At 36.6% G+C, this 12,837-nt stretch overlaps 1 protein-coding gene across 1 annotated transcript in view; it reads left to right on the top strand.

The window, feature by feature from the left end:
• ETNK1 (ethanolamine kinase 1) overlaps positions 1–12,837 on the top strand; it is a 54,531-nt gene that overhangs the window by 7,029 nt on the left and 34,665 nt on the right. Inside the window, exon 2 of the mRNA XM_006073643.4 lies at positions 6,934–7,193. Coding sequence (XP_006073705.2) covers positions 6,934–7,193 — 260 coding nt within the window. The remainder of the gene's footprint in view (positions 1–6,933; positions 7,194–12,837) is intronic.

Here is a 12,837-nt window from a genome sequence, read left to right on the forward strand (position 1 = left end):
CTTTTCCCTCCCTCTAGTGGTAATCACAATAACAGTTTAAAAAAAGTTAACAGAACAATATTTTTGAATTGAATTAGTCATTTTTTCTAATACTCTGAGAAAATATACTGTATGTGTAAATTTTTTAAATAAAGAACTATATAATCATGAAGTAATTTAGTTTTACTGAAAAGATGTAACACAATATTAAAACTTTGAGTAGCAAAAAACCCCCACTTCCTATTCATATTTTATTAAACAATCAACTGTTCTATTTTGTTTATTACCGTCTACTTCTCCCTTAAATATTTTACATAGTTGTTTTGTTGAATCTTATGTACACTTTTGTATTCCTGTTCTTCACATCAGTTCAGTTCAGTTGCTCGGTCGTGTCCGACTCTTTGTGACCCCATGGACTGCAGGCTTCCCTGTCCATCACCAACTCCTAAAGCTTGCTCAAACTCATGTCCGTTGTAAATATTTTCATGTTTTTATGATATTGACCACAGTTTTTGATAGCTAGAAACATAATATTTGATCATGTTAAAGATCATGTGACTTATTTACTTTTGAAGTGAGGTTTTAAAAAGAATTCTAAAGAGTATAAAGAGGAAAATTAGAAGGGCTCAGCAGATAAAGAGTCTGCCTGCGTTGCAGGAGACAGCTTGATCTCTTGGTTGGGAAGATCCCCTGGAGGAGGAAATGACAACCTGCTGCAGTATTCTTGCCTGGAGAATTCCATGGACGGAGGAGCCTGGCAAACCACAGTCCATAGGGTTGCAAAGAGCTGGACATGACTGAGCGACTACACACACACATAGGCATGCATCACATTCATAAAAGAACACTATCTAAACCTGTTGATTTTGTTTAATAAATACAAATGGTTCATGCTCTTAATAAAATATTTAAAACATAAATAAGGCTATAAAATGGAAAGTAAAAAACCTAAATCCCTCAACACCAAGTCCTTCTCCTCAAAGGTAATTTTGTGAACAGTTTTTTTTGACTTATAAAAAATTGTCAGATTATTTACCAGCATAAATAATTTATGTATGGATTTACCAGCATACATTATCTACTTACATTTATAAATATAGTAAATATAATTAAATTATTCTATGTCGTGCTTTTAAAATAATGTATCTTCCATATCTCCATATCAGTGTATGTAATCTTTTTTTAAATTTTGTTTTTATTTTTTAGATATTAAAATCAGTATTGCAGTGAACTACTTTTATGCATATATTTTGGGTAACTTCTTTTAAGTATATCCAGAGAGTAAATTCTTAGTGAAATTAAATTTTAAGAAAAATATACAAACACATATACATGTGTGTGTGTGTGTGTGTGTGTATATATATATATATACACACACACACATATATATATATGATCTACTTCAAGGAACTGGCTCACACAGTTGTAGAGGTTGGTAAATCTGAAATTTGTATGGCATTGTCTGGTAAGCTGGAAACTCTTAAGACAGGAATTGATGCTGTAGCCTTAAGGCAGAGTATCTTCAGGAAAACCTAAGTTTTGCTTTAACAGCTCTTCACCTGATCTAATGAGGCTCACTTAAGGGGATTAATCTTTTACTTGAAGTTATCTGGTTAATAAGTCTGCGAAATACCTACAGAGCTGCATCTAAATTAATGTTTGATTGAATAACTGGGCCTTACAGCCAGTCCAAGTTGACATAAAACTGTCATGCTATTTCTCACTTTATGTAATTTTTTATTCCTCAAAACAGTATTGTAAAGTATCTTTTTCTGTATACCTTCTCCAATCTCTGATATTAAATTAAAAAATTTTTTGCCAGTTAGATACATGAAAATGGTATTTTGTTTTCTTTTTACATTGCTTTTCATTCTGTCATTTTGGAAGGTGGTGGACTCACAATAGTTTCTTCCACAAAACAGTTAACTGACACAAATTAATTCCATCTTTCTAAATTCCTGGTCTTGTCTAGTAGTCATTGTCTTAAAGAATAATTGAAACTTGTCTTTCCCATTATCTTGGCCTGTGGAAGCTTATTCATTTGAATTTAGTAGTTAATTGGTCATTTTAAACCATAAATAAATATCAAACTCTGCTTGGTTTCTTAATCATCTTAGGGACTAAAGAAATTTCGTGGTAGCTAAGATATAGAGTTTGTCATTGCAAGATAGTGTCATGTACTGAAAGGAGGCATTGGATCATGTTTTGGGGGGTCTCAAGAAGGTCTTCAGGCTCACTGATAGTCACTTTAACTTCTAAGGTGTCATTAAACTGTAATTTCTTTTCGCCAACCAGGGTTTCTGTGTTACTTCAAATGGCAACCTGTACAGGTTTGGGCAGTGCAGCACACAGAGTCTAGGGCTAATCTGTAACATAGATCTTGTCGTAATTATTAACTTTTATGATCTCATTATGAATCATTTTGCTGTCTTGTGTTGAAATTTAAGTATGTAGTTATCTGCATACTTGATAAGAGCTTATTTTGTGTCAGAAACTGTTGTATGTGCTTTTGTATATGTTAAGTCATTAATTCTCATGAGTGAAAGTCGTTCAGTCGTGTCCAACTCTTTGCGACCCCGTGGACTATACAGTCCACAGAATTCTCCAGGCTAGAATACTGGAGTGGGTAGCCTTTTCCTTCTCCAGGGGATCGTCCCAACCCTGGGATTGAACCTGTATTGCAGGTGGATTCTTTATCAGCTGAGCCACAAGGGAAGCTGTTAATTCTCATAAAAACATATTAAGTGAAAAAACTAAAACTATAAAGTAGATTCTAATTGCTTATATTAAACAAAAGATGAATAAAGCACATACAAGTTAAGTGGCTTGCCTAAGAATAGACTAACACACCTAGAATTTACAGTCAGGTAGAGCAGTCTTGCTCTGAGCTCATTCTCTGAACTAGTACTATCTTAAATACTTGATAAACAGTGTAGGATAAGCCCTGTGAAAAGGAGCTCCATGAGATTTCTATTGTTTTTGTACCCCCTCCAATGAGCTGGAATTTTACATTTCTAGTGTATATCTGATATAGTACTCATACCTAGCATATACCTAGTATATTTTTGTCTGTTTTGGAAAGCTGAAGTACCTTGAATTAATTATTGATTTATGCACGAGGTAGAAACCATCCAAGAGCGAAAAAGCATTATCCATACATCTTTAAATTCAGAAATCTCCATCAAGAGGTCATTTGAATAGCTGAACAAATTGGATTTATTACTCCTTGTAGTTGCGGAAGACTTATTCCATGAGTAATGGTGGGGCTCTCGGTATGTGGGTATTAGAAAGGACTTAGTATAAAAATTTAGGAGAGGGTTCAGGGAAGCTTCCCTGATAGCTCAGTTGGTAAAGAATCCGCCTGCAAATCAGGAGACCCTTGTTTGATTCCTGGGTCGGGAAGATCCCCTGGAGAAGGGATAGGCTACCCACTCCAGTATTCTTGAGCTTTCCTTGTGGCTCAGCTGGTAAAGAATCCACCTGCAACCTAGGAGACCTGGGTTCAATCCCTGGGTTGGGAAGATCCCCTGGAGAAGGGAAAGGCTACCCACTCCAGTATTCTGGCCTGGAGAATTCCATGGACTGTATAGTCCATGGGATCACAAAGAGTCAGACATGAGGCTTTCCTGTGGATTGGGTGCTGTCAGAAAGGAAGTGGAGCAAGTCTGTGACTGTGGGTAACTTACCTTACCTAGAGGACTGGAGGAATGAAGCAGGGCCAGAGCTGTGACTTGAAAAGGAACAGCAGTTCCTCATATTAGCCAGAGCAGGGGGATGTTTGGTGATTTTTGTGGTTTTGAAAAAATTCATAGTTTTATCTGTGTTCACACATGATTATGGAGTGGCTTTGTTTTTGTCTTGATGCATTATGGACACAGAGTGGTCTCATCTGATATTAATGTTCTGTGAAATTACTTATGTTCAACTGAATCTCCAGGCCTTGCTGTATGTGCTGGGTCTGTTCCTAGCTATTGGGCTCCTTTTGTTTTTCTCACTAATTTAATTTTTTCGCATTTAAACTGGATTGATTGTGGAAGAAAAAAAAAGAAAACATGCATAAGCCAAAAGAAAAAAGTTTAAAACAGGGTAACAGGAGACAGGATTTAAACTACCTAATATTTCTGTTGGATATTTTTGTAGACATTTCTATCCTTATTTATACATAAATATAAATTAAGTGATACTTTACATAAAATACTCTTATGAAGTGAAATAAAAGTCGCTTAGTCGTGTCCGACTCTTTGCGACCCCATGGGCTATACAGTTCATGAAATTCTGCAGGCCAGAATATTGGAGTGGGTAGCCGTTCCCTTCTCCAGGAAAACTTCCGAACCCAGGGATTGAACCCAGGTCTCCCACATTGCAGGTGGATTCTTTACCAGCTGAGCCATCAGGGAAGCAAAATACTCTTATAAATGAAGTAATATTTTTTTTGCCCCAGAAATTTATTGTGACTATCATTTTATTGTAAATTTTTAGCTATTTTGTATAGTAGAGTATGTTAGGGTTAGTGTCATTGGAGTTGTGACTCAATGTCATCCTTATAAATGTGTGTATATTGTTCAGTAATCTCATCCAGTAATGTTATCCACTTCTAGCCCTTTTAAGTGCATACATCTTAAATGTGTGTTTCTGTGTGTACACATAAATATACAATATAGCATGCACAATTAAAGAAATTTATTATAGGCAAGAGTGAAAGAATAAGTTTGTTATAAGTTACATCAATAAGACAAGCTAGTATTTAAAGTGAAAGTGAAGTCGCTCAGTCGTGTCCGACTCTTTGCGACCCCGTGGACTGTAGCCCACTAGGCTCCTCCGTCCATGGGATTCTCCAGGCGAGGATACTGGAGTGGGGTGCCATTTCCTTCTCCAGGGGATCTTCCTGACCCAGGGATTGAACCCAGGTCTCCCGCGTTGCAGGCAGAAGCTTTAACCGGTGAGCCACCAGGGAAGCCAGTATTTAAGTCCTTACTAAATATTTGTTGGGGGGATGTAGAAAACATAGATTTTACTCCTGGCTTTTGAGAAATATGGAGTGTCATTCATCATAAGCATTTCAGAACATGAATTTCTCAAACTTTATTTCAATAATTGAAATATTTTATTTCTATATGACATTTGGAGGAGTTACAGAGTGATATGGGTGAGTTGATATTTTAATAAAAACAAACTTGCAACATAGTTTTTAAGAAAATGATGATTGGAATTTAGTATAAGGGCATATGCTTCTTGTCATTGTCTCCCTACCTACCAGCTTTTTGAAATCTAGGTGGAAAGCAGAGTTTGTATGTCTCTGCATACCCCCAAAACATAGATATTCAAAATAAATGTTTTCACATTAGCTCATTAAATTTACCTACATTAGGTAAATAAGGATAAGTAAACACTTCTTCCAAATTTCACCTGAAGATCTAAAGCCTTTTCAGGTATCATTTATCATTACAACAGTCTTATCAAAATAAAAATGATTACCCTCTTTCTCAGGCATTAGTTAAATGTGTATACATTTAAAACTTATCCTTTGTTCATTATTCTTGTTCTTTCCCATTTGTCTTGGGAAAAATGTCCTTAACACTTGCTTTCACTTTTATCCCTTTATTCTACCTGAGAGCCTCCAAAAGCTCTGAGTTATAATTGGGTAAATAGAAAGTTTTAGTGTCAATTTTAGGAGAAGGGGATGACAGAGGGTGAGATGGTTGGATGGCATCACTGACTCGATGGACATGAGTTTGAGTAAACTCTGGGAGTTGGTGATGGACAGGGAGGCCTGGCGTGCTATATAGTCCATGGGGTTTGCAAAGAGTCGGACACGACTGAGCAACTGAACTGAACTGAGTGTCAAATTAATGTAGAGGAAGACAAAAATTGCAGTTTTTGAATAGACTTAGAGAACTAATATTGCTAATCATCTGTTTGCTTTTTCATATAATATTATACTCAAATCTGAAAAAGGACCTTAAAACTCCTGAGGGGACTTCCCTAGTGGGCTGTTGGTTAAGACTCTGTCCTTCCACTGCAGGGGGCATGGGTTCAGTCCCTGGTTGGGGAACTAAGATCCCTCATGCCTCACGGTGCAGCAAAAAAAAATCTTGAAAAGTCCCCAAACTCCCTTTTAGAAAATATCTGTGAAATCTCTAGTTACTTCTCTATCTTCATCTAATTAAGATTATGCTGCTGCTGCTGCTTATTTAGCTGTAGCATTCAAGTTTAAATTATTATAACCTGAATACTTAGAAGAATTTCTAGTGTATATTATGTTAAGTAATCTTTGAAAATAACATTTAAAATTAAGTTTTTTTATAAATTGGAGATTTACCATAATAAAAATTATGGTACATTATGTTTGTAGTTTTAAACTTGTGAACATTATTAAAGACTTTTTTATAACATATATTATGCTAGGAAGAAAGCCACTTTCCCTATCTTCAGAGATGTTCCAATCTGTTAGACATAGGCGAGAGAAAGAATGTGTGTGTTGTACCACACAACATATTAAATAGCAACATTCCATTTTGTTTACACCTGGAATTAAAGTTATAGACATGTTAGGTAATGGCACCCCACTCCAGTACTCTTGCCTGGAAAATCCAATGGACAGAGGAACCTGGTAGGCTACAGTCCATGGGGTCCCGAAGAGTCGGACATGACTGAGCGACTTCACTTTGACTTTTCCCTTTCATGCATTGGAGAAGGAAATGGCAACCCACTCCAGTGTTCTTGCCTGGAGAATCCCAGGGACGGGGAAGCCTGGTGGGCTGCCGTCCATTGGGTCGCACAGAGTCGGACACTACTGAATCGACTTAGCAGCAGCAGCAGCAGGCAAGATTATATTCAAAAATTAAGTAGATTTTTTTTCAATTAGTGTTTAATGTTTTTCAAGTTATCTCCTAATTCTTCCTTAAAAGTGAATAATTGTTTTTCCTTTTTTTTTTCTTTTTTTTTTTGGGGCAGCTTTTCACTGATGGAATCACAAATAAACTTATTGGCTGTTATGTGGGTAATACAATGGAGGATGTCGTCCTGGTGCGAATTTATGGCAATAAGACTGAGCTGTTAGTCGACCGTGATGAGGAAGTGAAGAGTTTCCGAGTGTTGCAGGCTCATGGCTGCGCACCACAGCTCTACTGTACCTTCAATAATGGACTGTGCTATGAATTTATACAGGGAGAAGCATTGGATCCAAAGCATGTCTGCAACCCTGCCATTTTCAGGTACATTTCTTTTCCTAAGTAATTTATCCTTTTGAAAAGTTAAGTGCACTAAGGAAATGTTTTTTGAAACTGCCTTTTCTTTCTTTAAGCAACTGTTTAGTAAATTTAGAAACTCTCTCTTGTTTGGGTTTTGTTTTGTTTTTGCTAAAGAAAAAGCATTCCTTTTTATCTGAATTCTCATAGTTTACTCTGCAAAAGAAATATAAGTGACAGGTTTTAGATTAGCTTGCTATAGAAGGTCAAGGTTTCTCCTTAATTTTTTAAAATAGTGCTTGAATCAAAGCATTACACATTTCTTATTAAGTTTTGTCACTCAGTTGCTCATAGTTTCAGAGTTATTGCTCACTAAAATCCTTTTAATACTGTTAACACTTCTTTGTTACTCTTTAAACTTCTATTATTTAATTCAATATATTGTGTTTTTATAAGGAAATGCTCCAAAAATTTTCTAAAATTGATAAAATTTTCTTTTCTGCTCTTGAAAACTGTAATAAATGGGCTTGATTTGAAAACCACAAGTTCATTTATAGTTTAGATCTAAACTTCTCACTTTGGTCCCAAGACTCTTTTAAAACTTTTAAGGTTTACTGAGGACCTAAAGAGCTTTTGTTATTGTGAATTATATTTATCAATATTTACTATGTTAGACCATTCAGGTATGACCTAAATCAAATCCCTTTATGACTATACAGTGGAAGTGAGAAGCAGATTTAAGGGACTAGATCTGATAGATAGAGTGCCTGATGAACTATGGATGGAGGTTCGTGACAAGGTACAGGAGACAGGAATCAAGACCATCCCCAAGAAAAACAAATGCAGAAAAGCAAAATGGTTGTCTGAGGAGGCCTTACAAATAGCTGTGAAAAAAAGGCAAGCGAAAAGCAAAGGAGAAAAGGAAAGATATAAGCATCTGAATGCAGTGTTCCAAAGAATAGCAAGGAGGGATAAGAAAGCCTTCCTCAGCAATCAATGCAAAGAAATAGAGGAAAACAACAGAATGGGAAAGATTAGAGATCTCTTCAAGAAAATTAGATATACCAAGGGAACATTTCATGCAAAGATGGGCTCAATAAAGGACAGAAATGGTATGAACCTAACAGAAGCAGAAGATATTAAGAAAAGGTGGCAAGAATACACAGAAGAACTGTACAACAAAGATCTTCACAACCAGATAATCACGATGGTGTGATCACTCACACTCACTTAGAGCCGGACATCCTGGAATGTGAAGTCAAGTGGGCCTTAGAAAGCATCACTATGAACAAAGCTAGTGGAGGTGATGGAATTCCAATCCTGAAAGGTGATGCTGTGAAAGTGCTGCCCTCAATATGCCAGCAAATTTGGAACACTCAGCAGTGGCCACAGGACTGGAAAAGGTCAGTTTTCATTCCAATCCCAAAGAAAGGCAATGCCAAAAAATGCTCAAACTACTGCACAATTGCACTCATCTCACATGCTAGTAAAGTAATGCTCAAAATTCTCCAAGCCAGGCTTCAGCTATATGTGAACCGTGAACTTCCAGATGTTCAAGCTGATTTTAGAAAAGGCAGAGGAACCAGAGATCAAATTGCCAACATCCTCTGCATCGTCGAAAAAGCAAGAGAGTTCCAGAAAAACATCTATTTCTGCTTTATTGATTACGCCAAAGCCTTTGACTGTGTGGATCTGTGGAAAATTCTGAAAGAGATGGAAATACCAGACCACCTGACCTGCCTCTGGAGAAACCTATATGCAGGTCAGGAAGCAACAGTTAGAACTGGACATGGAACAACAGACAGGTTCCAAATAGGAAAAGGAGTACGTCAAGGCTGTATATTGTCACCCTGCTTATTTAACTTATAGGCAGAGTACATCATGAGAAATGCTGGGCTGGAGGAAGCACAAGCTGGAATCAAGATTGCGGGGAGAAATATCAGTAATCTCAGATATGCAGATGACACCACCCTTATGTCAGAAAGTGAAGAAGAACTAAAGAGCCTCTTGATGAAAGTGAAAGAAGAGAGTGAAAAAGTTGGCTTAAAGCTCAGCATTCAGAAAACCAAGATCATGGCATCCGGTCCCATCACTTCATGGGAAATAGATGGGGAAACAGTGGTAACAGTGGCTGACTTTATTTTTCTGGGCTCCAAAATCACTGCAGATGGTGATTGCAGCCATGAAATTAAAAGACGCTTACTCCTTGGAAGGAAAGTTATGACCAACCTAGATAGCATATTCAAAAGCAGAGACATTACTTTGCCAACAAAGGTTCGTCTAGTCAAGGCTATGGTTTTTCCAGTGGTCATGTATGGATGTGAGAATTGGACTGTGAAGAAGGCTGAGCACCGAAGAATTGATGCTTTTGAACTGTGGTGTTGGAGAAGATTCTTGAGAGTCCCTTGGACTGCAAGGAGATCCAACCAGTCCATTCTGAAGGAGATCAGCCCTGGGATTTCTTTGGAAGGAATGATGCTAAAGCTGAAACTCCAGTACTTTGGCCACCTCATGCTAAGAGTTGACTCATTGGAAAAGACTCTGATGCTGGGAGGGATTGGGGGCAGGAGAAGGGGACGACAGAGGATGAGATGGCTGGATGGCATCACTGACTGGATGGACGTGAGTCTGAGTAAACTCTGGGAGTTGGTGATGGACAGGGAGGCCTGGTGTGCTGCGAGCAACTGATCTGAGGGGAGGAAAAGTAATTCAAACAGTCATCTGGTTTTCTAGTAATACAGTCTGTGATAGACAGTAGCCTTGGGGGGAAAATAAGCTAAATAGTATACATAGAGGAGTAGAAAAGGTTTTAAAAAAAGTACAACTAATTTTCTGTGGTATAGTTGGGAAATAAGCAGTGTTTAACTAAGATGATATTTGAATTGGACCTTAAAGGTGATGCAGAACATGGAGGAGTCTGAGGGAGATGACAGGTAAAGATGAATTACATCATGCTAATACTTAACTAGTAATTCAGCCTATGCAAGTTTATCACGAACTTTTTTATTTGAATTTCTCTACAGCAGTCAAGTATTACAGAAACCTTTAATTATTATTATATTTTTTAAAATTCTAAGGTGTTTAGGAATTTTCTTACCTGGTATTTCTCTAAAATTTGCCTCTTGCTGGGAATACTGGCTAAAGTGTAATTAAAATCGCTCAGCAACAGACATACAGGGAGAAGTGCAGTTTAAAATGAGTTATTGCACATTTATCAATAAACATAACTAAAAATGCCAACTTCCAGTGCTGAGCATATTGTAGTGGAACCAGTAAACTATGGGTTGCAAATAGAATTGGTAATGTTCTCTTTTGGAAATCCGTAGGGCAATATATAGTAAGTTATAAAAGAAAGTCATATGGCTTGGTTGTGTGATAACAACTCATATTTGAATATAACAAAGGTACATTAGCACAAATAAATGTTATGTTATTATTGAATGTTGTCTAAAACATACAAAATGTCTGATGTAGGACTAAGAAAAAATCAGCTTATTAGTTGAACTGTGGCTACAATCAGGCAGTAATTTGTTTATGTAAAAAACTGAAAGGAGTGTTTAAAAAATCTCTTGGGAAGGTAGGATTGGGGATCTTTTTTTTCAATTTCAAAAAATGCCTGTTATTGTTACAGTTTTTAAAAAGCTTCCAAGAAAGGAGCAACTAGTGAATATTAGTGGGTATTTGAAGAAATTCTCTGCAGCCTTGAGGTTTTCAAACATTTGGCTTTATTGAGTATGGAATTTAAAGTAGCATTTGCCTTGATGTTAGTGCAGTAAAACCTTATCTTATTGAGACTACATAGAAGAAGGACCATCTGTGATAGTGAAAATAAGAAATCTTAATTTTTTATTACCTAATTGTTTTTCCTGTTATATAGAAAATTAGCTAATAGAAAATAATTGAATTGTTCTAATCAGGTCTCTTTAAGAACTGTATTCTTTTTTATGACCATTTATATTATTTAACATTTTTATTTTTAATTGTAATAAAATACATGTAACATAATTTGCCATCTTAATTTTAAGTATGCAGTTGTGTAGTGTTAAGTACATTCACATTGTTTTGCAAACACTCTCCACAATTCTTTCCTCTTGCAAAACTAAAATTGTATATACAAAAGCAACAACTTCCCATTCTCCCCTCCTGCCCCCTTGGCAGCCATACTACTTTTTGTCTGTATGAATTTGACTGCTCTGGATACCTTATATTAGTGTTACTTCTGTTTTTTTTGTGACTGGCTTATTTCACTTAGCTTAATGTCTTGATCCATGTTGTAGCATGTATCAGAGTTTCCTTCCTTTTTTTAAAGGCTGAATAATATTGCATTGTATGTGTAGGCTATGTTTTGTTTACTCACTAATTCATGGATGAACATTTGGGTTATTACTACTTTTTTTGCTGTTATGTATAATGTTCTTATGAACGTGGGTGAGCAAATGCTTTTTTAGACCCTGTTTTCAGTTCTTTAGGATATGTTATCAGAAGTAGAATTGCTCGATCATACAGTCATTCTATTTTTAATTTTTTTTGAACTGCCATACTGTTTTCCATAGCACCTATACCAGTTTACAGTCTCACCAGCAGTGCACAGGGTCCAGTTTTTCCAAGTCCTTGCTGACATTATTATTATTATTTTTTGATAGTAGCCATCCTGATTATAAGGAGATGGTATCTCATTGTGATTTTGATCTCTTTTTCCCTAATAGTTAGTCACATTTAGCATCTTTTCTTATGCCTGTTGGCCATATGTGTATCTTCTTGGGGGAAATGTCAGTTCATGTCCTCTTCCAGTTTTCTAATTGGATTATTTTTTGTTGTCAAGATGTAAGAGTACTTACATATTCTGAATATTAGCTCCATATCATATATATGACTTACAAATACTTTATTTAATTCTATGGGTTGCCTTTTCACTCTGTTGATTTTGGCCTTTAATGCACAGTTTTAAATTTTGATGTACGTGGATTGTTTTGTTGATCACTAACAACCTCTGCAATTGTTGGAAGAGGTCATCAAGGGGATGTGACCATCAGTTGACCCCCGGGGCTGTATTCACACAATAGGAGGTTCCTCACACCCCCATCTTGGAATGTGTACTCTGCTCACTGTTCCCCCAGTGGAAGCTATTTTCGAGGATAGAGCCTTGAGAGAATGGGGTGTTGTTGAGGCTATCTGGATGGCATACATTACCGAACCCCGTTAAGACTTCTATATAAACTTCTAAGATTCTGGCAGGCAGGTAGATCTATTTGTCCTGCAGCTACCCAAGACAAGCCTTATATGTAAGTTCTCTTGCTTAGTTAACCTGCCACCTACCTACCCGTCTGGGGAAAAAAGAAAAAATTGATGTATGTAGTCAGTTTGTTTGCTTTTACTTTTGTCATCTGTGCTGCTGGTGTCATATCCAGGAAATTGTTAGCAAGTCCAGCGTCATGAAGCTTTTCTCCTGTATTTTCTTCTAAAAGTTTTATAGTTTTAGCTCTTACATTTAGATTTTTGACAGGTTAATTTTTATGATGATTTAAGGAGAGGATTAAGGAATTTCTGTCTTTTACATGTGGATATTCTGTTTTTCTAGCACCATCTGTTGAGAAAACTGTCCTTTGTCATTGAATAGTCTTGGCATCCTTATTGAAAATCATTTGCTCATAAACTGGGGGGTTTATTTTTG

This window comes from Bubalus bubalis, chromosome 4 (assembly GCF_019923935.1).
Source record: "Bubalus bubalis isolate 160015118507 breed Murrah chromosome 4, NDDB_SH_1, whole genome shotgun sequence".
NCBI lineage: Eukaryota > Metazoa > Chordata > Mammalia > Artiodactyla > Bovidae > Bubalus > Bubalus bubalis.